Consider the following 26,764-nt stretch of genomic DNA (forward strand, 5'->3'; position numbering starts at 1 on the left):
AAAAAATAATGATTGGCAAAGAAGAAAATGAACATACATACATTGCATCTGATTGTATAAACAGGGAACAAGTCAGTGAATGTTTGAAGAAATTTGTTGATTGCTTCATGTGGAAGTCAAGTGACATCACGGGAATTGACCCAGCAATAGTGGTGCACAAGATTCCGGTATACCCTGAGGCTAAGCCAGTAAAGCAGAAGCTAAGGAGGCTGAAAACAGAGTGGTCCTTGAAAATCAAGGAGGAAGTTGCCAAGCAACTGGAGAACAAGTTCATAGAACCTATCGCCTACCCGACGTGGTTAGCAAACATTGTGCCAATTCCTAAGAAGGATGGAAAAGTCAGAATGTGTGTGGATTATCGGGATTTGAATAAAGCATGTCCGAAGGACGATTTCCCCCTGCCACATATTGATTTGCTGGTAGACCGAATGGCTGGACACGAGATGGTCTCCTTGATTGATCTCGCTGTCGGGTACAACCAAATAATGATGCATTTGCCAGACAAAGAGAAAACGGCATTCATCACAGAGTGGGGAACCTACTGCTACAGGGTCATGCCTTTTGGGCTCAAAAACGCCGGGGCAACCTATCAAAGAATGGTGACAACCATCTTCCATGACATGATTCACAAAGAAGTCGAAGTATATGTGGACGACATGGTTGTCAAATCAAAAATAGCTGAAGAACATACAACAGCACTTGAGAAGTTCTTCCTTAGACTTCGAAAGTACAACCTGAAGCTCAACCCGGCGAAATGTCTAATTGGAGCTACATCCGGAGTATTTCTGGGGCACATGGTCAGTCGGAAGGGCATAGAGATTGACCCTTCAAAAGCCAAGGCCATTTTGGAAATTCCAGCACCGAGGACGGAAAAAGAAGTTCGGGGTTTCCTGGGAAGGCTACAGTACATCAGCCGGTTCATTAATCAATTGGCCGATACTTGTGGTCCGATCTTCAAATTACTTAGGAAAGGAGTAGCGGTTAAATGGAATGAGGATTGCCAGAAAGCTTTCAACCAAGTCAAGCAATATCTGCATCTCCGCCAGTTTTACAGCCACCAAGGCTAGGAAAGCCTTTGTTATTATACCTATCGGTGACAGAAGAAGCGATGGGTGCAATGCTAGCTCAACAAGCAGAAGATACAAGGATAGAAAATGTCGTGTATTACCTTAGCAAGAGGATGCTGGAATATGAGCTAAAATACAACAAGATAGAGAAGTTGTGTCTGGCTCTAGTTTGGGCCTGTACAAAGCTGCAGCACTACCTCTCGTCTTACATGACCTATGTCATTTCTGAATCGAACCCCTTGAAATTCCTTATGGAGAGGCCGGTTCTTGACTGTAAGATGGCTAAGTGGGTATTAGTGCTCGCAGCTTATGATTTAAAATTTGTACAACGGAAGGCAGTGAAAGGTGGAGCCTTGGTTGACCAATTAGCATAATTACCGGTCGAAGACCAGATGCCAGAGGTAGAATTTCCTGATGAAGACTTGTTAAGCTTGGAAAGTGAAGTCTGGGAAATGTACTTCGATGGAGCTTCAAACTACCATGGAAACGGGGTTGGAGTCGTATTCAAAACTCTTTGTGGAGAATACATCCCAATCGCAGTAAAATTAGATTTCGACTGCACTAACAATGAAGCCAAGTATGAAGCTTGCATCAAAGGGTTAGAAGCAGCTCTGGAGAAGGAAATAAAAGTCCTCAAGGTTTTCGGGGATTCCAATTTAATAGTCTCCCAAGCCTTGAGAAAATGGAAGATTAAGGAAGAGCATTTGGTTCCTTACCTACAACGTTTGGACGAATTGGCCCAACAGTTTGAGGAACTATCTTTCCACTACCTGCCACGCGCCAAAAATCAGTTTGCGGATGCCCTAGCTACCTTGGCCTCCATGGTTAATGTAGGGGGAGACCAAGTCATTTGACCTCTGACAGTACGGCTGCAGAAACAGCCAGCACACGTCATGCATCTGGTAGATGATAAGCCTTGGTATTGGGATGTACAGAATTATCTTCAGAATGAGGCCTACCCGGAGGGATCCACCACGATTGATCAACGAACATTGAGACAATTAGCATCTGGATATTTCCTTATTAGGGGAGTTCTGTATAGGAAAAGTTGGAATGGCCTGCACCTAAGGTGCGTTGATGAGGGGGAAGCTCAAACCATCATGGATTCCTTGCATAATGGGGAGTCCGGTCCGCACATGCACGGGATAGCCTTGGCTCGGAAAATTATGAACTTGGGTTATTACTGGTCGACCATGAATGCAGATTGCGTGAGGCACGCGCGGAAGTGCCATGAGTGTCAAATTTTTGCCAAGCTGCAAAAGCAGCCTCCGGTCAATCTGAATCCCATTGCTTCGCCCTGGCCTTTCGCAACTTGGGACATAGACGTGATCGGAAAGATCCATCCAAAGGCTTCCAATGGCCATCAATTCATCCTGGTTGCTGTTGATTATTTCACTAAGTGGATTGAGGCAGCTTCTTATTCGGTTTTGAATGCCAAGAAGGCAGCACAGTTCATTCGTACCAACATCCTTTGTCGGTATGGAACACCATTTGAGATCATTACTGACAACGGGTCTCACTTTCAAAGTGAATTTTCGGACCTACTGAAGCAAAAGAAGATTCAGCATCACAAGTCTTCACCCTATCGTCCACAAACAAATGGGGCCGTAGAGGCTGCAAACAAGGCTATAAAGGTCATTTTGCAGAAGACAGTTCAAAAGCATAGAGCTTGGCACGAACAATTGCCAAATGCCTTGTGGGGATATAGGACTTCAATCAGAACGCCTACTGGGGCAACCCCGTATTCCTTAGTATATGGCATGGAAGCAGTGTTGCCTATTGAGCTGGAAGTTCAGTCGGCGAGAGTTATCCGGGAAAGCCAGATCAGCGAAGCAAATTGGGCTGAGAATTATCATTTGCAACTCTTGGGTATGGATGAAAAGCGATTGCGAGCAATCCACCAAACTCAAGTTTATCAAAGAAGAATGGCGCGGCATTTTAATAAGAAGGTCAAAGACCGGAAACTAGAAGAAGGTTGTTTGGTTCTGAAGGAAATTAGACAGCCAACCATAGATCCACGTGGGAAGTTGCGTCCTCATTGGGCTGGACCCTATGTGTTAAAGAAGATATTGTCAGGCGGAGCCGTTATCTTAACTGATTTAGATGGTTTGGAATTTACAAATCCATGTAATTTAGATCAGCTAAAAAGATATTTTGTGTAATTGCAATCATTGCATAATGTAAGATGAACTACATTAGACCTGATTCTCTTTGGAAAAAAAGAAATTATATATCGGAGATATGTAGGCAGCTCTCATTGGGCGCGGTCTAAACATTAATAAAAAAATCATGTCATAATTTCATTCTTCTTTGCCAAAAAAAAAAAAAAACAAGAAAACAAGAAAAAAAAAGAAAAAAAAGAAAAACCCGCTAAGTCGAAAACCCGAAAGGGCGGCTTAGGCAAAAGTCGGGGCCCGCTAAGCTGAAAACCTAAAAAAGGCGGCTTAGGCAAAAATGGGTAGCTCGCTAAGTTGAAAACCCGAAAGGGCGGCTTAGGCAAAAATTAGGGCTCAATAAATAAAGTTGGAAAATGCTTGGAAGGCATAAAAGCCAAATGACATTCTCAATTCAAGCAATAAAGTCAAACAATCTGGAGTCAAGCATAAAGCAAAAGAGTCCAAACAAATACTGAAGTCTAAATCCAAGTCCAAAGCAAAAAAAATACATCCAAAGAAGAAAATCCAAAAGCCAAATAAAAGTCAAAATAAGAGAAAGATAGTAAAAGCCTATAGGAGTCTAGGTGTCCCGTCTCCTCCGTGGGGCAACATCCTCTGAGTCTTCCTTAGCTGTTAAACTCTGTCCAACCTCGTCTGTTCGAGGAGCTAGCACAATCTCCTCACCAGTCCCAACCTCATCATCAGCGTCAGCCTGAACCCAACCTTCGAGTACACTCAGCAGTGCAGTCCTCCTTGGTCTCTCAATCGGCCAGACAGCAGTAATGAACCAAGCCCGGTACTCGGGAGAAGTTTGAACACTGGCAGGATTAGGTAAAGGCCTAACCATACAATGGTCTCTAACCCAAGCCCTAAGGACGGCTCAGGTAACGCCCGGGGTAATGGCTGAATCAGCTGAAAAGTCATCCATAATCGGAACAGTCTGATCTATCCCCATTTGCCTCAAAACGCGCGAAGCGCAGTACCAAGTACAGTGGGTGAGGCCTAAAAGGTAAACCTGAGAATGGCGAAAGCTGACCTGGATGAAGCGGGTGATGTTGTACCAGGAGATGAACCACAATATCTCATTTGGACCCAACTCAATTAGCCATGAAGTCCATGAATCAGTAGATGGGTGGGTGATCAAAATCCTCCGCATACGATACTGAGTGGGATTATAGGGCAAGAGAGTAGGAGTAGCAACCACTTGAAGGTGGTCCTTCAACCAGACCTGAGTAATGGATCCTTTCTATTACAAGGGTATAAAGTAAAAAAGAGAGGAAAAGATAAGAAAGATAACAAAGGGAAATACCTGGAGTATGATGGGAGAAACTGTCCAGTCATGTCAAGGCTCCTAATAGTCTCGGCCAGCACAATGCCGCCAATGCTGCCCATATCCTCCATTTGTCAAACCATGGGACAAAGACACAAATCCCCAAAGCCTGGGTCCTGGTTAAATAAGAAGCCAGCCAATAAACAGAAAACCAGGGCCCGCATCCTCAGCCTCATCCGGTCTGGATCGTTTGGGCAAGCCTTTGAAAATTCATCAATCATGGGCAACAGAATTGCCTTCTGGTCATCAACAATCATAGCCCTAGCTTGGGGTCGGCTGAACTGAAACAGGTTTTCAAACGACCTAACATACCTAATCTTCACCTCATGCTTGACTAAAGGGGCATTGGGGTCACACCCTATGATAGCACAAAACTCCTCAAAAAGAGGGCACATCTCCTCCATCATGGCCCCAAACCAGAAAACATGGGCTTCCGGGTCCCAAAGTCTAGTACAGGCCCGTAAAAAATCCCAATCAATTACTACACCCCTAAGGGTAATAACGGGAGAAAGACCGTACCTCCCAAAATTGATCTTTTCAACTTTGGAGAGACTCCTAGTCCAGCTGTGCATGCTATGGTTATAGAAGGGATTCATCTCCTTTTATTTATTTTATTTATTTTTATTTATTGTTATTTTTTTTAAAAAAAATAATAATAAAATAATAATAAATAATAAATAAAAAAAATATATAGAAAGAGAGGAGAAATGTTTGTTTAGAATAGATTGAAATAAAATCCTATCTTTTTTCCTATTTCATAATCATGCATACATGTTTTTCACTACTAACCAAGTGCAGGTACAAATAAAGTCCAGTACAGGAACATAGCCAAAGTTCAGAAATACGGCCAAGGTTCAGTACAGAAAAATACAGCAAAAAAAAAATAACAAAGGAAAGCAGGAAAATCTAGCATCTATCAACGGCGGGGCCTCCTACTCCTCTGATCATCGAAGGCTATTTGAGTCCAGGCCGTAGCTAGTTCTTGTTGCATCCCGAGAATCAGCTCCATCATCTGATTGACCAACCCATCAGGAACCTGGAAACCATACAAAGGAAAATACAAGTTAATATCAAATCTCTTATGAATCCTTTTTATGAGAGATGTGTCCGGCTTTACCTCATTAATGTTCTCGGAAGGAAGAGTCGCGCGCTCCACATTATCCAAGGAGACCTCTCGAAGAGCCGGAGGGCTATTGGGAACAAAGTAAGAAATACTGTATGGAAGGCGTAGACTGGCCAGGTCTGGGTGAAGCGGCCCGGTAGCCTCCAAAATAGCCCGGGGAGCCCTGGAAGGACCTGCCAGCCGGCTAGGCCCGGCCTGCGACGGCCTCTCAATCGGGGTGGAAGAAGTGGGGTCGGTCATGGGCCTCCTCCTTGGAGTCCTAGTCGAGGGACCCGAAGCCCGAGAAGAACGGGTACCAAGCAGCGGGGACGGAGCCGACCTCTGGATACTATCAAGTCGAGACCCAATGGGCGGCATCAAGGAGATTATGCAGAACTCATCGTAATCTCCTTCCATGATGAACTCCAAATGAGGGATACCCTCAGTATGAGCAGCAGTGAGCTTCATTTGTTTACCCGCTCGCATATCCTCAGGGGGGGATAAGGGACAGAGCGACAGCCTCTTATCTGAACGTCCACTCTCTCACCCAAATAATATCACCGTATAATGGAGTGTGACAGGACCACCCTCCGCTGAGACAAGGCATCTGACTGTTGTAAATCAAGATCAGCCTGAATCCAGCCCTGTAAACGGGCAGGCATCAGCCTCACTTCGGCCTATAAAAGATGTAAATATGTTAATAAATCTTTTTTTAACATATCCAAAAATACTAAGCATATACCTGCACCAGAGGGCAAGTATCAAAAAAGGCTCTCAACTCCTTCAACGACTTATTGAGCCGGACGGGATGAAGGTTTGACTTGTACCATCTCCAAGCCGAAGGCGCCAGCCCTGATACAGGATCAGTCTGGAGCAACTCTGGGCGAGTGTAAGGAAAGTACTCGAATGCCCAAGTCTGCAGAACGGAAAAAAGAATCAGTGAGAAAGGAAAATCAAGATAAACAGAAAAACACAGAAAGGGAGAATGTTCTTTACATTACCTCCCAGAAGTAGAAGGTCCAGCTAAGCTTGCCATGTCCTCAACTCAGGTCACACATATCGTCATACATGCGGCTCAGGATAGCACCGGCCCAGTCATACTCCTCTAAAAGGGCCAAATTCTCCAAACTCTTCAAAATAGAAGGGTTAAACTTCTCTTTCCTGTTGGACCAAAAGGTCGAAGCGAACAACAACAACAAAGTGAATCGGGCCACTTCAGTAGCCATCAGCTCTCCTCGCCCGTATCTAGCATAGATGCTAGGGGCCTCGAGGGATAACCAGCATCTGGAAATGCTCAAAGCAGGGGTAGCAGAACCTGGTTCGGCCAGCCGAGGCAGGTCTATCCCAATCAGCTCCACCATCCGGTCGGAGGAGATATCAATCCTCCAGTCATCATATAGCTCGATCGGCCGAATCCCGAAAGGGATCCCGGAGATCACAGAAAAGTCTGTAGGGGTCATTGTCAACTCGCTCCAAGAGAAATGGAAAGTATTAGTGGTATCCCACCACCTTTCAGCCAAGGCACACAATAACTCCTTGTAGTTACTCCGACCCATGTCAAAATGCCTCAGATAGCCCAGGTAAGATGGACGGATGATCGCGCCAACCGGGCTGTTTGGATCGAATAGTTCGAGCGGAATTCCAGCCACAGAACTCTCACCCACATCCAATTTAATACGGGAGTCCTAAAAGGTAAAACAACCTAAGAGTTACTCCTCGGTTCCTTACAAGGGTAATATCTTAGTTCTATCCTAGCATGCATACTAATAAAAATAGTAAGCACAGGAAATTTTCCAAAATTCACAATTTGGCCTAAGGCCCAAAAAAATCACAATTTGGCCTAAGGCCTAAAACTCACAATTTGGCCTAAGGCCCAAAAAATCACCATTTGGCCTAAGGCCTAAAAATCACAATTTGGTCTAAGGCCCAAATAATAAATAATTTGCACGCATAAAAGTGAAAGGGAACTCACCTGGGCGAAGATGCCGGTCATGGAGGCGTGAGTATCTGCGTCAGCCATAAGATCGACCTCGTCGAGAGAAATCCCTAGAGACCCAAAGAAATCCTCGTCACTGTTGTAGCTTGGAAGAGCCATAGAAGAATCCGATTTTCGCCTATAAACAGTCCGATTTTCGCCTATAAATTGTTACGAAAGATTGAGTGTTAGTAGTAATTAGATTTTACTGATTATGTTCCAAGTTTTCAGTAATAATCTAAAGAAACAATAGGGTTGAATTAAATAATTTATGCTTTTTAAATTATTGTTCAAATTTAACTGCTTCCTGTCCTTACTGCTTTTATTAGATTGAAAAGGATTGCTTAATACCTGTTCATTTAATAATTAGAGTTAATAAGGGTGCTGAGCTCAAATTAACTGTAATAGGAAAGTCAGGGAATTTATCATGCTTGTTGGTAAGTTTCAGTTAAGTATTCAAACAGTAATTCATTCAAAATTTGTCTGTGATCATTTATACATTGGATTATAAATTGCCTTGAATTGAATGTTTATTAGATTGAGTTTCAATTTAATTTTAATAGTTAGTTTTATTTTGATTTCTCTAAGTGAATCTTCAAAAGCCAACCCCCCTTTTTTTTTCTCTTTACAAAATATCACAAAATTTAAGATTTCAGTCTCTAGGGTTCGACCTGAATTTACCACTTATGCAATTAAAATTCAGTAATTAATTTTCGGTGGAATCGACAACCATCAAATATAAACAAATATTTCAATTAACAAAAAAAAATGTCTAAATTAATATAGGGTAATTAGTATTGATATTGGTAATGCCAATCCCCGGCAACGGCGCCAAAAACTTGACAGTGATTTTCGCAAGTGTACGAAATTGCAGCAAGTAATATAGAATGAGAAGAGTATCGTTTCCACAGGGATTGTATACCAGATATCAAAATTATGTTAACCTACTATTATTTAGACGGCAATAATGGGAATTATATTTAAGAACTAACTTTAATAAATAAAAGAGAATAAGAAGAAATCAGCAAGGCAAATTTTGATTAAAAGAAATCAAGGTTCAAAAGCTACTAGGGATTTTGACTTCACTTAATTCTATCTAATTTATTTTATTAGTTTGATAATCAATTTTAATTGTTCAAGTAGGGGAAACAACCCTAAAATCACTAACAAGCTCTCCCGATGTATTGTTAGCTATTTTAACCCGGTCTAATTACCTATCTTCCAATAGCGCACATGAATTAAATCATTAAGTTTTATGGTTTGTTTATGAATTCATAACTTAAGGTCGTTAACTTATGAAAACTCCCATGAGTCAAACCATATAGCTTCCGCATCAAGTTATTATTCTCATGTAATTTATTACCCTATTCATATCAAAAACCCTTCTCCCAATAGTGATTAATAAAATAAATCAATCAAGGGGAGAACCTCTGCCTGGAAGCATTAAGTTCAATAATAAATTATATCATGAGCAAAGAAAAGCAAATCTAATATTATAAATTGGAAAATAAATTATGCTACATCAAATCCCTAGTATGAGAGTTTTAGTTCAACATAGTAATTAAATAAAACTCAATTAAACTTGTAAATATTCTCATAATCAATATGAATATTGAAAAAAAAAAACAAGAAAAGAGTTTATAAATAAAAACTAGTTAATAATTGGCTTGGGCATCTTACTTGAATTTTGACACAAATCTTGAATAATTTAAGACTTGGAGAGAGAGAAAACAATAGAATAAAAGATGGAATATACAATGAATCGATCCGTCTTTATGGCTAGTCTCTCTATTTATATAGACTTTCTGGAATATCTTCGTGTTCGTTTAGGAAAGTGAATTTTTATTGAGGAATATATCTTTTGGAGATAGAAAACTGTTTAGGCTTTGTATTTTTTTCTCAATTAGAACTTTTCCAGTGCCTAGATAGGAGTTAAGCTGGTTTTCTATAAAAATCCTACAAAATTCCTCAAGATCAAGTGAAATATGATTAAAGTAAGCTTTATATAAAAACATAAATAAGACTAAATAAAAACTAATTAAAGTAATTAAAAATACTAAAAATCCAAATAAAATTATATTAAAAATACTATAAAAATAACATCTATCACTATATATACAAGAAGAAAACCAAAATATTTCCACGGAAAAAAAAAGTTCCAAGAGAGAGAGAGAGAAAAAAAAAAGAAAAGAAAAGAAAAATCTCAAAACCACCATGTCTTCAAAATTCTTTTACTTTGCTCTATTTCTTGCTATGATTTCCACAAGTCACCAAGCATCAGAATTTGTAACTCAATCTTGTGCGAAAACCTTATTTAAAGACCTATGCACAACAGCTTTAGAATCATCTTCGGCAACTGATCTGGAAGGCTTGACAAAAGATGCACTTAACGTGTTATCTACCAATGGGACTGAACGAGTCAAGCTTTCTTCTGAATTGCAGGAAACAGCTTCAGATCCAAACGTTAAGGAAGTGTTGGTAGAATGCTCTAAGGCTTATGAAGGTGTGACTAAAAAGCTTAAGGACTCAGCTGCTGCCTTCGATTCTAAAGCTTACGGTGATCTTACAAAATGGGTTACTGCTGCCATGACTGGATCGCAGAAGTGCTCGGAAGCTTTCAAGGCTAAACCAGATATTACATCTCCACTTGCTGCTGCTAATACAGAATATAATAAACTCTGCAATATTGTATTTGCATTTTTTAATATCTTGGCAAAAAGTTAATCAGATTCTTATGTTTATCTCTAAATTTATTTGTTTGTGTTTCATGAAGTGATAAATGGAAATGGTCCACGATTTTTGATTTATAATTCACATCATCAATATATAGAGCGAGTGATCTTCAAATTTTCCAAAATCTTCAAAAGTTGGTTTCTATAAATTATGAAAGTAAAAGTAAAAGTAATTCACAAGACAATAATGTATAGGCCAGGTATTTCATTTATTACCCAAGATTAATATTATTGTCCATGTACATATATTATTTCATTGATTTCATTATTTTAATAAATTTACTAATTTCAATATCATTTTATTTCACATTATTGATTTTTAATAAAATTATATACTATAATTTTCTATTTAATTTATAATATAAGTTCAACTAAAATATACTTTAATTCCAATTAACTTTGCATTAAATTGAATTTGCAGATGCATTCTAGTGCTGAATATTCAATGCACAAAGGTCCCAAATATTTCCCATGATTATATTTGCCAAGATTGGATCCATAGCCAAACTTGTAGACCAAACTATTGAAAATAGCTAATTTATCCCTTTTTCCCTCTTAATATATGGTTAGAAATACTCTCGTTACAACTTCATATTTTTATTGGTTTAATTCATATATGAGGTCATGGATCCCGGTAGGCAAGTCAATATCTAAAAAAGTTTGATCTTTCATGACTTGAAAAGATGGGGCCATGGATCCATTAGCTAATAAATTCATTTTATTTAAATATATAATAAATCTAACGACAAAATAGAACCATTTACCGACAAAACAGTGATAAAATAATGACAAAATTCTAACAAAATACCTTCAAAAGTATCTGTTTTATTTCATCAATTAATTAAATTTATTAAAAATTTACCCATTTGATTAAATTTTTTGATGCACATATGACCCATTTAATTAAGTGGATTACAATTGTCGTATTCATTTCACTCGTTTAATTGTCATATTTAAATATTTGATATGATTACTAAATGGATCATACTATTGTTAATCCTAATCGTGTCACGTGTTAAGTGGAGTCGTGTCAAACCTAACACACCAAACAAATTTTGACACCCTTAGTTTATTTTTTGAAGGCAATAGAAAGTGTTCAGGCTTGGAGGTTTTGGAGAATTTCCACCAGCTGGCGGTTGAAGGGTAAGGTTACAGAATTTATCTAATTGAAAAGTTAGGGTTAGGGAATTGAGTTGAGGTCTCTACAGCTTTTCACAATGGAGGCACTAGCAGTAAACCTCAATCCTCATGCATACTATCCATATACACCGATGCAAAAATAGAGCGATAGATTCCCTATATTTCTAGGGCGTATCATCTCTGTCATTATTCATAGTTGTTGTAATGGATCCTTTTGCATATAGAAACCATCTCTACTTTTGAATCGGTTCGGTTTGATTCTCAGTTAGAAACCGAGAATTGCTCACCCAAGTTGGAATCGCAATGCGTTAGTCATCACCATTTTCTTAGTTGGTCTTTGTATACAAGAAGCGATTGGTTTAAAAAAATTGATTACTCCGATGCCAAATTGTCAGATTTTATATAAATTCACTTAAGTTTCCAACTCAACTATACATAATAACAAATTAGCTTAAAGTCATCTAAAAAGGACAATTTACATATAAAATGAATTGTATTACCGTTTGGTCCCTCTTATTCTATATCAGTCCTAACACAAGAAGGATAAAATTCAACATGACAAACCAATTTATATTTATTAATTAAAAGCCTAATGCATAAATTCATCTTTATACTTTACCTAAAAAATCTTGGAAAGAAGGTTTAATTTGCAATCTAAATTTGGGTCAAATGTACAAAAAACCTACAAATAAACTTTTGGACAAAAAAATTATTTTTTGTGCGTACAATACGGTCAACAATAAGAAATAAATGAATTAAAAATTATTTTTCTCTTGTAAATAGTTACAGCAACATCTCCTTAGCCAAAATAACCAAAGCTGGAAGCTATTTTTCAAGAATTAATATCTGAAACATAATAAATAATTGATGGATTCATTTATTGATCAAATAATTAAGATGTTGTTACTATTTTAGCTCAAGAGATGTTGCTGTTACTATTTATTAGAGGAAAATAATTTTTAATTCATTTATTTATTATTATTGACCGTATATTGTACACACATAAATCTTTAGTGAAAAATTAGAATAAAGTGATAATAAAATGTCAAGTTCGTGAGTTTTTTTAATCCAAAAGTTCATTTGTGGGTTTTTTGTACATTTGGCCCAAATTCAGGGTACAAAGTGGCACTTTCAACTTTTACTTCGATTTATAAAATTGTATCCATTAAATACTTCAACTTATAAAAATTATTCCATTGAATACTCAAACTTCTTAAATTATATGAATTTAATACATATTAAGTAGTTGAAAAATTATTATTCTAAATATTATATTAACCACACATTAAGTGAAAATTATGATAAGGATGAAGGAATACATGAGTTCATATTAGGGCATTACATTATATATTATCTTAAAAAACTTTAATAATTAATTCTAACTTATAACTGGTATAGGTTGCAACAATAATGGCATAAGGTGGCCCTTGGTTTCACTGCCTGGGGCGCCATGCCCGTCTCCATAATGGTAAAAGAATTGAGCAATTCTGGCGCCATTTGGACTCGCACTAAGAAAAGGTTCTGAGAAGGGATAATCACCAACCATAGCCTCATTCATCGTCTTCCATGTTTTATGGACTATATCACTCATATGTTGGCGCCCAACTTCTTCTAAAACTCCTCTTTCGTTCATATAACATTGGACTGCCTTCAAATTATGTCCTCTTGCCAATTCATACTGACCATTAAACAAATAACAAAATTGCATCAATTGTCAACAAGTAAGATCATAAGTAAGGTCATATTTCTTACCATTGAAGTTCCCAAATCATTACTGAGACGAACAATTAAGGAAGAGCAATGCATGATAGTCGGAAGTTTGTCAATGTAGTCCAAGGCCTCCATGGTTATTTTCTCAGCAGTAAGAAAATATGAACAAAATAACAGGAAGAGTGCTCCTATTGAAATAACTGCATTATCTAGATACTCTTCAAATCTTGGTTTGTATCCTTTATGGTACCACTTTGCTTCTGTAAGGTAGGCCTTACAGAGTTTTGCCCACTGCAATTAAAAGGACAAAAAAAAAAAAAAACTACATGTTTGAGTTAAGCTTTATAGGCATTTAAACACTATGTTAAACACAATGTTTAACCTCTTTTCTTAAATATGGAATAATATTGAAGCCTTTCTCTTTCATAGTCCAATAGCCAATTTCATTGGTGGTATTATACATCGCGAGCAAGATTGTTTTGATCATATCAGGAAGCTTGTCAATCCCAGTAATGTCCCATCTAGAATTTCAACAAAATGAACATTAGAAGACAAAAAACTTGACCCAAATAGAAATGTTTGCAATTTGATGTTAAACACCTGTTACCTCTCTGCAAAATCTGTGAGAAGTTCCAATTCTTCTAGTGAACCATAAACATCATAGACATCATCTATGTGTGTAATTAAACATATAATTTTTGTTCCCATTTCTCTGAAAGATTCAAATTTTGGCTCAAAAGCCAAACCACAACACCAAAAGTAGTGCTCCACCAGCCTGTCTCGAGCAAAGTTTATTTTATTTAATCCCAAATCCACAGCCCACCACCTGAAATTTTGTCCTATTAATTAAATTAATCACACAAAAATTTGGCTAAATGTCATCATCGGGCTAAATATCATCATACTATTGGAAAACAAATGAATTTTGTGAAACCGTCCTAGAATAAAAATGGGCAATTCAGCGTACAAAACGTCCTCCATGTTGTTAGAATTATTAAGTTATCATTTTCAGCTGAAATGATATTTTCCGTAAATGCTATCGAACGATTTAAGACTATTAGGTATTAGAAATTTTAATTAAGCGTTGAATGATTTTATCAACTACTACCTTAATTAAATAATTTTGAATATCATCAAATCAGCCACGTCTAACGTGGAAAAGGTTGTTTTTTTTTTTTTTTCATTTATCACAATCCATCAAAATGTTCTTTAATTCCAAAACATTATTCTTTAATTCAATTTTACCCCGATTTTTTTCCTAATCAATAAAAACCAACCCTATATGCTAAATATTTTTCAATTTACCTTTTTTATAATATTTTTTATCACCTTTCTTGAAAAAAAAAAAAAAAAAAAAAAAAAAAAAAAAGCAAAGTGCTACTATTAAACTACACAAGATTGAAAATAAAAATTATACCTTGCCAATTTGCCAACTTCTTTTTGATAAATAGATTGAACCATGTTGAAATCCAATTTAGCAAGTTGAAGCAAAGTAGGATTCATGTGTTGCTTTTGTTCAAATGCATCGATAAACCATCTAGCCTCCATCCTATTCAGCCGCCAATGGATTGGCATATCCAAAGCACAGCCGCCAATGGATTGGCATATCCAAAGCATGCTCTATTTTTCTGCCAAAACTTCCAGATGTAGATGTTTTCAGAGCCATCAAACTTTTGGTACTAAAGATCTTGGCCTCATCTATGTTACTTTCACCTTCAAACCCAAAGAAAGAAGCCTCGTACATACTCAACAATCCTTTCACATCCTCACAAAGTGATGCCTTGAATTCACCTTTCTCATCTTTGAACCTCTCAAATACATCTACCCAAATAAAATTAAATACAAATGAGAATGTTACAGTTTCAAAAAAAGATGTTTGAAAACAGTTTTCTGTTTTCTATTTTTTGTTTTCTAAGAAAACATTTTTCTTAGAAAATGAAAACTAGAAAACACAAAATGGAAAATATGTTTACTTGATAACAATAAAAATTCATATTTTAATTTAACTTTACAAACATTATTCATAACTTTCATAATATAAAATAAATTTAGAAATTTTTTATGTAAAATTTTTTGAATTTTTATTATTGATTATTTATAATAATAATATCATTTTCTATCATTTTGTAATTTTTTTAAAAATAAAGGGTATAATGTATTTGCAATAATAAAATTAATTATTTATTAAAGCATAATATAAATTTTTATTTTATTTAAATATTTTTATTTATTCAAATGAAAAAATTTTATAGAAAAAATTATTTACATATATTATAATTTTAATTATGAAAATAACATTTTTAAAAGTAGAAAATAGTTGGAAAATATGTCTTTTATTATAAAGGAAAACTCTGAAAAACAACTTAAATTGTTTTCCATTTAGAAAACTAACTAATTTAAACACAAAACTCTGTATTTTAGTTTTCTTGGAAAATTATTCTAAAAAATTACTCCAGTTTTCTACAACTGAATAAACCCTTAGTATCCATTTCGTTCATTTTTGCATAAATAATTTATATAATGAAAAAAGATTAAAACGTAAAACAAATTAACATTATTCAAACAAGCAGAAGGTTTCTAATGGCTATTATTAGCATCACTAGACTTAGGGCCTGTTCGGCAATACAACTATTTAGAGTAAAAGTGTTCGATACAAATGATATTTAATGAGCTGTTGAATATAAAATGACAAAAGGGACATTTAAATATTAGGAGAGAATTTTAACTTATGATTATAGAAGTGAAATCATTATAAAAAAAGAGAGAATTTATACAACGTGTTATTATTTTTCTATCAAAAAAATGTCAATTTATAGTAAATTATATAAATTGAAATTATTATCATTTCTAAAATGATAATACAATTTCCTCACATATTCCTCTATTAATTCATTATTAAATTATTTTGTTTAAATTTTTGAGTAAAATAAATGTAATTTTTTAACTTAATTGCAGACTTGCAGTACCATAGCAACCATTGGAAAGAAAGACTTTAAACTAATGTTAATATAAATTAATTAAGGATAATATAAGTTAATTAAGGACATAATTGTCAAAAACATTTCAATCAAAAAATGGAAACGTTAAAGGTTAGATAGATTAACATTTTAAAAAAAGCGTCATCTTATACACTAATAGCTATTTTATATACTACCTAACGACAATTTACAAAAACAGTATTTTGACGTAGTTAAAAACTCTAAACCCTCCCTCAAAAGTTGTTGCCAAATAGAGTCTTCTTAGTGGTTTGATATTTATTGATCTATTCGATTTTTACCAATTTATAGGAAAGAAAAAGGTTTGTCAGTTCAGCATCCTGTTATCTGTAGACTACAACCAAAATTAGAAAATGTGGAAAGTATATAAATGACAAATAGTTGAATTGGTGGTACCTTCGGGTGCATGATACCCATGCTGTCTAAATAACCTAAAACGAAGTGCAGTAGCATAAAGATCATCATCGTATGGCCAACATTATTAGTATTTGAATAGACAGCATTAAGTGCATCCTTAATCTCCAACTCAAATTGGTACTTCAAGCCTAGCCTTTGAACTTCATCAATGAGCTCAAGCTTGGCTAATGGCTCCATCTCTCTATTAATAAGACTCTTCACTTCATTTTTCAGTTTCTCAACCTGCTTGGTAGGTTTCTCTTCCTGCAAAAATGCAAATATTGTGAGTATTCAACCTATGAAATGATGAACACCAAAGTGTTAATCACAAAAACATTCAAGTTGTTGTGCTAAATTTTTGAAACAATTTGTTTTGATATTTTGTAAATGATACATTTTGCTCTCAATTATTATATTGTTCTTTATCAACTCTTTATCTTTTATCTTTTAACTTTATGCATCGATGATCTGTAGATGTTATTATAAAGCAGAATACCTTGGCTATAATCTTTAATAAATTATTATTATAAAGCATGTCAATCCATGCAATATACTTTTTAATCTGTAGATGTCAGATCTTCACTTTGGCTGGTTAGCCAAGTATGTCAGAATTCAGATATTCATCTGTTATTTGCTCAGCCTGGAATATTCAATTTGGTTATCATCTGTAGATGTCACATAATCATTTGTTATTTGCTCAACCTGGAATATGTGCTACCATCCGCATATTCACTTTGGCTGTAATCTGTAGATGTCAGATCATATGTAGTCAGGTTGATCTTGTAACTTATGAGAGGAGTGAGAGGTATCGAGTTCTAAGTCCTCTCACCTTAGAGTTTTTATAAATAACATTTGGAATGAACAGTCACACATACCTGATAGTAAGTAGATTTATGATTTATGTATAAGATAATATTTAAATATATTAAACCAAAGGAAGATGAAGTATAACATACAGAGTGTTTACTGGGAAGTGACTGAAGAAGATCATAGTCCCAAACAGTAGACTCATAATTTGCAAAGCGCCTACTTGTAGCAAGAGGAAATGACAGAACAGCTTGTAGAGCCATTGTTGTAACTGCACAAACTCTAGAGAGATATACTAGAAGGAGAGAATAAGAAGAGTCTCTCTTCAATATGCTTAACTCATAAATCAAGAGCTGTTTATATAGAAAGAAAAATAAGCAATTCCTTGCTCAATAAGTAGTTGACAGCTCGGTAGATAAAAAGAGTAAAATATGCCAATAACTTGTTTTTATTGGAAATTTCTTGTTGCATATTTAGTTCCATACAATAATCTAATAAAAAAAAATAAGTTTTAAAGGGTAAAGTACTTTTTAGTCTCTAAATTATTATCAAATTCATTACTTCATCTATTTATTTTAGAGAACTAATTATATAATTCATAAATTTAATGTTCGTCCAACTAAATGATCTCTCCATCCAAAAAGAAAGTTTTTTTTATTTTTTATCAATCAACTAAATAAAATACAATTAAAAGACAGAAAATAAAATTTCATGATGAAAATAAAAATCTAAAAAAGAATTTTTAAAAAATTGAAATAAATTAACCAATTTCAATTTCAAATCGGAATTAAACCAGAATTGATAGTTCCAAAACTGTTTGAGAAACTGCCTAAAAACGGTTCGATTTCAGCTCCACTTTTTTTATAATTGGAACCGGCGATTCTGAAATTATGATCATGCCTATTGTTGATGATTAAATAAAAATAAAGTGAGGGCTTAGGTGAGGGATGATTATGATGAGGGAAAGAAAAAGAGTCTGAGAAAAGGAAGAGAGAGAAATATTATGATTTGTCATTTCACATTTCTACGTAAAAAACCTTAAGAAACATACCATTTCACATTATAATATTTTAATGGAAAAATTAAGGAAAAAGTCAGGTTCAATGGCCTGATCTATCATTATCCAATTGGCCAAAACTTACTTGATCGTCTCTTTGAAAAATATATTGCTTGGATATATACATAAAGCTTTCCATCCACTGGCCAATCTCTAACGCCATATTGGGTACACCATAATGGAATTTAAGTATAATGTAATAAAAGATATTTATTTTATATTTTATACAATAAATACCTTGCATTATATTACTAGCCAATCTATATGTTTGATTGGTTTTCTTATTTATACGTACGAGAATGATATTCAAAAATATCGAATAGTGTTATTTTACAAAAATTGGTTACTACCATTTGTTAAAATGTTTTCGTTCTTACTTCATTGAGAAAATGAAAATCCTTAAGAAACCACTATATATTGGGAGTGGCAGTTTCTTGACCAAATAAAAAAGAAACATTATATTTTTTATATTGGAAAATAAAAATTAAAAATGCTCAAGAAACCACCAAACTATTAATAATTTGCTTTAAGACTATGTTTGGTATGTTGTAATCAACTATGTAGAGGAATTACATTACATGATTGATTATATTTGTTTGGTTATACTTTTTCTTTAACATTGTAATGTAATTGAGATTACATATAATCTTTGTTACTTTAATTAATGTAATATTTATTACATCAAAAATCTATGTAAAATCCATCACATTCGTCAAAATCTATCTCTATTCTCAACTACAATAATCACTCCACTGCTGCACCACCACTAACCACCACTCTATGCCACCTACCACTGTAACCATAACCGTCACTCTACTACTACCATCACCGCAACCACCACTGCAACCATCGCTCTATTGTCACCTATCATCATAATCACTACCACCACCACCGCTCTACTACCACCACATCGTTATGAATTATTATTTTGTATTATACGAATAGAAAAAATGAAATGAAAAATCACTAAAAAGATGAAAATACCATAATTTTATATTGTAATTTAATTTATTCAACGAAAATATATAAAATTGTGTTAAAAAATTAATTTTCAATGATTTTAACTTTTATTTTATGATATTATATTTTTTTAGTTTATTTTTTAAATTTTCTAGTCCAAATAGTTTATAGGTCTAAATAGTCTACAATGGTTTGATATAATGAACAACTTTTGGTTCAAATATTTCTTTTATTATTAATAATAATGTGGTGCTAGTGATGGTGGTAGAGTGGTAGTTGTGGTGGTGGTGGAGGTGGAGTGATGGTGATCGCAGTTGCGGTTGCGGTGTGCTAATTACATTATATATTTACAAACAAAAATAAAAATGGAATGGTGATTACATGCCATAAATTGTTTTTAACTCCATTACTAAACATAGTAAGAGAATCTTGATTATATTTAATTCCATTACATTTTTCATTGTATTATATATTTGATTACATAATATTGCATTACATCAAACCAAACATAGTCTAAAAGGCTAGAGGAGGAAGCTACTAGAATGAGGCATCAACATCCAACAATAAGGTAGGTATATCAAATCCCTTTTGAGTATATGTGCATATATCCACATATGCCAATAGTTGAACATGTTAAAAAATGTCTTTTTGTCATTTGATAGTTCATTTGCTTTTTTCTGAATTTGTGCATAATAAATTTCAACATTATTTTCTTCGATCTGTACTCAATATACAATTTTCCCATATTTTCACCTTTTTTCACAAAAATCTCACCACCTTAGACATAAACTTACAAATTACTCCTTTCATTGCTTGACTAGTTCGCGTGTGCTACACACGATTAATGAAAAAATAAATATTAATTTTTTATTTTTTATTGTTAACTTGATTAAAGGATGTTGGGAGAGAGGGGGAGTCTACAGTCTATAAATCCCAAAATCCCCCAAATTGGTTAGCAGTCATATACAGCAAAAACGAAGGGAGAAGGATGTTTTGCTGAACAAAATCAATGAAGAAATGGGACATTTCAAGAAGGCTAAACCTATAAAAATATCATGAACTTTGTGACTTATTATAAGATCACCATAATTTGACCTTTGTACCTCGGGTACCTCAGTTTACAAATTTAGATATATTATCAGCCTATTTTCAAATTGGGGTTAGGGTTTTAAATAAAATAATATAAATATCGGACCCACTACATAACCTTGGGTTAACCTAACCCAAAACTTGCAAAGTGCCCTGCTTTGACTAGCCACAAATACCCATCACTTTCTCTCTCCCAAACCTCCATTGATCTTCACTGTAAAGTGAAGCGTGAATAACATCATCATTGACTATAAAGATCCAATGGTTATTAAGCATAGACTCATTGTTTCTTTAACAACGATCATAATAATAGTTAAAATTATCAAGTCCAACCATGTTCAATTTGTATATATGCAAATCCAATTATAATCAAACAACTAATCTTTTATTTGATGATAATTGCACATTGAAAAGGGTAAAAGAAGGCACAATATTTGGCTGCTTGTATTGTGTAAAAGAATATATAGAAAGATTGCAGAGTTACCATCGCCTCTTCATTTACTTCTATAACAATGGCATTTTGTTGATTTTTTGAATAATTTGAGCAAAAACTAGATAATTGGAAAAATGAGTGGGGACTTTGGAATTGAGGGTACGTATATGTATAGATGCAAAGGAAATAACTGACTATGAGTTATTTAACGCATTAAAGGAAGAAGCTATAGAGGACAGAGAAACCAAAGGAAGAATAATAGCGTTACAGTGGAGATCGAAGGAGGGAGATGAAAGTTTGGAAGAGATGGGCAAATTTGGTTAGTCAAAACGGCGTGTTTCAAGCCTTGGGTTAGGTTAACCCAAGGTTATGTAGTGAGTTTCACATTTATATTATTTTATTTAAAACCGTAGCTCCAATTTGAAAAGGGTGAGAACATATCTAAGTTTGTAAACTGGGGTGTTTGAGGTACAAAGGTCAAAATTAGGGTGATTTTACAACAAGTCACAAAATTCAGGTTATTTTTATAAATTTAGCCATTTAGGAATCTCTTCAAACTAGTTCTAATTTGCCAAATTTCAATAATTTAGAGATTTTCACATTCTTTCTTTCACTATTGCTATTATTGATTTATTGTTTATCTTCTCTCTATCTCTCTCTCTCGATGGCAGTAGCACAATAGCAACAAGTAGCTTCATAGACTCAGTTCTGTCAAGGCAAATGCAATTGACTCCATTTTCTTCTTCTTCTTCTTCTTGGAGTGGATCATGAGCAATATAGAAATCGTTATCTATTTTTTGTAGAACCGTACTTTCTTTGAGATGTGAAGCTGTTTCTCCAGAATATAGAGTAGCTACCTTTTTAATTTTATTCACTTTTATGTTCTGCGTTATTTTAGTAATTATTTATTTTTGTCATATTTGAAGTTTTATTATATTTAGAGCATGAATATATATAGAAAAAATAAAAATAAAAAGAAAAAGTTAAAATTTTTAATGCTCTATTAGTTGAGTAATATAATAGTTCTTCTTGTTTGATTTTTTATTTCTTAGGTTTTAGGGATACAGACATGAAAAAGTTGAAATATGAAAGAACTGAGAAGTCGGCAAAGGTATCATATGGCACAAAGAGATAAGAGGAATAAATAATTCGCCTTACTCATTCACTTTTAACTCTGTTTGTAGAAGACGCCTCTTATCAAGTTAGAAAACGGGTATTTTGTAAGTTTATATATAAGATGATGAGTTTTTTTTGTCAAAAATGGTGAAATATGGGCAAATTGTAGATTGAGTCTAAAAATATGTGTTTTTGTCAAAATTATAGTTCATTTGCATTTTCCTGAATTTGTATGTGCATGCTAAATTCCAACATTATTTTCTTTTATCTGTTTTAAAGTTAAGTTCAAACCTATGGTAAAGCAATATGAAAATAACTATACCGAGTAACAAATTTTCCTGCCGTACTCCACCCAGATAACATTCCAAATGCTGGAAAATCACTGATGGTCCAAAGCAAAGCAGCTCGCATTATGAAATTCTGATTGGTTGAAATATCGAATGTTTCAACCCCATATTCCCATAAATAATTAAGTTCGGCAATTAAAGGCTGCAGAAACACATCAATTTTATGTTTCGGATTAGTAGGGCCAGGAACAATAACACACAAAAACATATATTCATCTTTCATACACATTGATGGTGGTAGATTATTGGTGTGACAATGACTGGCCATGATGAATATTGTTGTCCTGATTGGCCAAACGGCTGAAACCCATCAGTACAAAGCCCAATCTCACGTTTCTCATATCAGCAGCAAACACAGGATGAATGTTATCAAAATGTTTCCACGCTTCAGAGTCAGGCGGGCTGGAGCGGCGTCAGGAAGAGCTAGAGCGGTGCTGCGAACGGAGGACAGGAGAGGAGGAGGAGAAGAAAGAAAAAAGAAGAAAGAAGAAGGAGGGCGTCTGGCGTTTAAAGCCCGAAATTTTGCAACCGAAAAATTTCATTAATATCGGTCGCAAATTTTAACTCTGTGAAGTCGTTTTACTTCGCAATAAAATTGCGACCGATTTGAGACTAAATGTGTCGGTCGCAATTCAGTCGCCAATCGGTCTCCGAACTTATTTCTAATTTTGAAGCGCACAATGTTGCGACGGAATAAAAGGTAGTCGCTAATCGGTTGCAAAATCAGTCGCAAATCCGTAGTACAGTGGTCGCAAACTGAAAAACAAACTCGCGGAAATTTTTAGGGCTGCAATTAGCGACTGTTTGTCCATAGGTCGCAAATCGGTCGCAAAAATCGGTTGCAATAACGCGCTTTTTCTGTAGTGAAAGTCAAAAAAAAAAAAAATTGTACACATATTTGACGTACAATCCAAAATATGAATAGATAGTTTTTCTGTCCAGACGCTAATTTAGAGTAAAGAAATGCAATATTTATATATATAACCTTAATTCTCACATTCAATCTCTAAGGAAAAAAACCCTAGACACAATTAACCCTTCTCTAAAAGTAGTCTTTAGATATCTTAGAAGCTATTATTGATGTATCATTATTTTTATTTTATTACTTTTTTTTTTTTTTTTGAAAAATGCAAATGTTTATGTATTAGAAGAATCAAAATTTAGATCACAAATAATACTTAGAGGGATGGACCTCACTCTAAATAATCAGACATAAAAACAGCAGCTCGAGTTAAAAAGTGAACACACTGATTGGCTAATTTTTTGACAAAACGAACAACTAACTGAGTGAACTCATTAATAAGAGTTCGACAGTCAAGAATCAAAATACCCAAATAAGAATTATCCAACACAGGTTGTTCGCTAGCATGTGTTACCATTAAACAATCACATTCCATCCCACTCGCATAAGCCATCCTTTGTCCTTTAGCCAACTTAGAGCTTCTCTTACACCAATAAGCTCTGCCATAGTTGGGCCTGCCATACTAGAAACGGGACAACACTTTCCACCAATACACCTACCCATATCATCACGCAAAATCCATTCGAAACCTGCCTTTCTCGTGTTTAAGTCCCAAGCAGCGTCAACGTTGAGTTTAAAATTGCCAACTGCAGGAAGCTGCCATTTGGTTATATATACATTCCGAGCTTGCTGACGTAAACCCATTTTTGCAGCCAACTACTCCTGCTGCGCCAAGCTAACTTGTCTCTGTATGCCAGCTGCATCAACCCCTTTATGAGCCCAAATATTTTGATTTCTGTTATACCACAATTCCCATGCAATTAGAAAGCAAGTATTCACGTATTCCTGACGACATCTGGCTAAGAGTTCCACAACCCAGCTTTTCACTGATAAAGGCCCACTCCACCACCCAACCTCAGAGTTTCACCATACTGCTTCCGCCACCAAGCATTGCCAAATTACGTGCAGCTCAGTCTCCTCATGATAACCACATAAAGGGCATATTACACCAACAGGGACCCTTCGTTTTTGCAAATTAACAAGCACAGGAATACAACCCGATATCAACCTCCACAAAAAAATTTTGATCTTACTTAAGCTATCCAATTCCCGTTCCACACTTATTTTTATTCTATTACTTAAGCTATATTTTTATGATTATTTAAGCATTTGAATAGATAGATTTCTATTTAATAAAAGCGTATTTGACAGTAATTACTTATAAAAAAAATTAAAATAAGACAATTTTAATAGTTTAATGAAATGATATCTTTCTAAATAGTTTTTTCTTACATCTGTTCTTTTAAAAAAAAAAATCCCAAAAGATATCTTATATTTTTCTTTTATATTTCAAAATAAAATCAACAAAAACAAGGAAAAAAATGAAATGAAGAAAGAAATATCGCAATTTAGAGAAATGAATGGAGTAAAACAATTAAGTAAAATAATTCATTCTATATTTCTACAATGAATTGTGGTTGAATATATAGTTTGGAATACCAAAATACCAAAAAAAAAAAAAAAAAAAAAAACCGATATTGTGCTAATAATTGGTCCAATGTTCTTTCTTAAATTGATCTATTAAATTTAATTTTGTGAATCCTCATTGTCATATGTTGATCCACTTTATTTTTTAATTTTGTAAATTTAATTTTTTTATTTTTTTATTTTTTTTAGTCTGCCACTTTTCCCAATAAGAAGTTTACAGAAATAGGCAAACTTAATTTTATTTGTATTTTCACAACAAATTAGAAAGAAATGGAAAAGTAAATTTGCAGAACCCCCGAGGAAATTTCAATCACAAACAAAATTTTTTTTATCAGAAAATAAATTTCTTAATATTATTAAAAAGAGAAAATTGAGAAAAAGTTTAAGTAATTCAGGAATCTAATTCAAGTCGATAGGCTTTCTCAACACACCTAAATTAAGACCTGAATTAGTTAAATAAAATCCAAAAAACAATTAGGATAAGCTTAACTCCTTCACTCTTGAGGTAAGAGTAAACAAACATAATTTTTCTCTATTTTTAAAAATTAAAATGTAACTTTTCATAAAGATTTTTTTTTTTTTTTTTTTAATTTCTTGGAGTGGCTAGAGCCCTTTCAGCCACCAAAGAGCTCTGCCCCTGTGCTCAATTGAATTGGTCTCAAATTCAACCTAAATCTCCTGTTTCTATTTTCCATAGCCATTAGGCATTTGGCCAGTGGTAAACCACTCGTGTAAATTTATAATTCAACTTCTCCTTTTATTTCTCTAACAAGTTAACCAAAAATAGAAAATAGTTACAAAAAACTCAAAACATGTAAACCTAATTTCATTTGTATTACTATATATAAAAGAAGAAAACCAAAATATTTCCAGGGAAAAAAAAAAGTTCCAAGAGAAAAAAAAAAAAAAAGAAAGAAAAATCTCATAACCACCATGTCTTCAAAATTCTTTTACTTTGCTCTATTTCTTGCTATGATTTCCACAAGTCACCAAGCCTCGGAATTTGTAACCCAATCTTGTGAGAAAACCTTATTTAAAGACCTATGCACAACAGCTTTAGAATCATCTTCGGCTACCGATCTGGAAGGCTTGACAAAAGATGCACTCAACGTGTTATCTACCAATGGAACTGAACTAGTCAAGCTTTCTTCTGAATTGCAGGAAACGGCTTCAGATCCAAACGTTAAGGAAGTGTTGGTAGAATGCTCTAAGGCTTATGAAGGTGTGACCGAAAAGCTTAAGGACTCAGCTGCTGCCCTCGATTCTAAAGCTTACGGTGATCTTACAAAATGGGTTACTGCTGCCATGACTGGATCGCAGAAGTGCTCGGAAGCTTTCAAGGCTAAACCAGATATTACATCTCCACTTGCTGATGCTAATACAGAATATAGTAAACTCTGCAATATTGTATTCGCATTTTTTAATCTCTTGGCAAAAAGTTAATCAAAATTTATTTGTTTATGTGTTTCATGAAGTGATAAATGGAAATGGTCCATGATTTTTTATTTATAATTCACATCATCAATATATAGAGTGAGTGATCTTCAAAAGTTTGTTTTTATAAATTATGAAAGTAAAAATAAAATTAATTCACCAGACAAGGCCAGGTCTTGCAGATCTTAATTTCTGATGTTTAGAAAGGACTTTACTTTTGCTGGTTTTAACACTCTAAGGGAGGGAAGTATTGGAGATAAGAGTTAACAGATATTGATAAAGTTTGTTTAGGTTGTTATGGATAGATAATTTCTGTTGTAACTTATTTTGTAACCATATACTATTTAGTATAGGACTCTTCTTGTATTTAAACAGCATACTAATGACAATACGATTATCTCTTCTTTTCTATAGTCTTCTGTATATGGTATCAAAGCACAAAGCTTAAAAGGCTTTTTCCGATCCAAT

At 34.4% G+C, this 26,764-nt stretch overlaps 2 protein-coding genes across 2 annotated transcripts; one reads left to right on the forward strand and one right to left on the reverse strand.

Moving 5' to 3' along the window:
- The first annotated feature begins 9,844 nt into the window (after positions 1 to 9,844).
- On the forward strand, positions 9,845 to 10,354 carry LOC149497514 (uncharacterized). Its single transcript, XM_089719199.1, has one exon. The coding sequence runs from the start codon at positions 9,845 to 9,847 to the stop codon at positions 10,352 to 10,354; it is 510 nt and encodes a 169-aa protein (XP_089575325.1).
- Positions 10,355 to 12,880: 2,526 nt separating this feature from the next.
- LOC149497515 (beta-bisabolene synthase-like) lies at positions 12,881 to 17,674 on the reverse strand. Its single transcript, XM_089719200.1, is given in 9 exon segments — positions 12,881 to 13,180; positions 13,255 to 13,503; positions 13,595 to 13,733; positions 13,820 to 14,038; positions 14,630 to 14,761; positions 14,799 to 15,033; positions 16,605 to 16,674; positions 16,677 to 16,868; positions 17,561 to 17,674. Coding segments are annotated over 9 exon segments (1,650 nt in total).
- Positions 17,675 to 26,764: the final 9,090 nt, after the last annotated feature.

This window comes from Jatropha curcas, chromosome 3 (genome assembly GCF_041381405.1).
Source record: "Jatropha curcas cultivar XTBG-Jc1 chromosome 3, XTBG_Jcur_1.0, whole genome shotgun sequence".
Taxonomy (NCBI): domain Eukaryota; kingdom Viridiplantae; phylum Streptophyta; class Magnoliopsida; order Malpighiales; family Euphorbiaceae; genus Jatropha; species Jatropha curcas.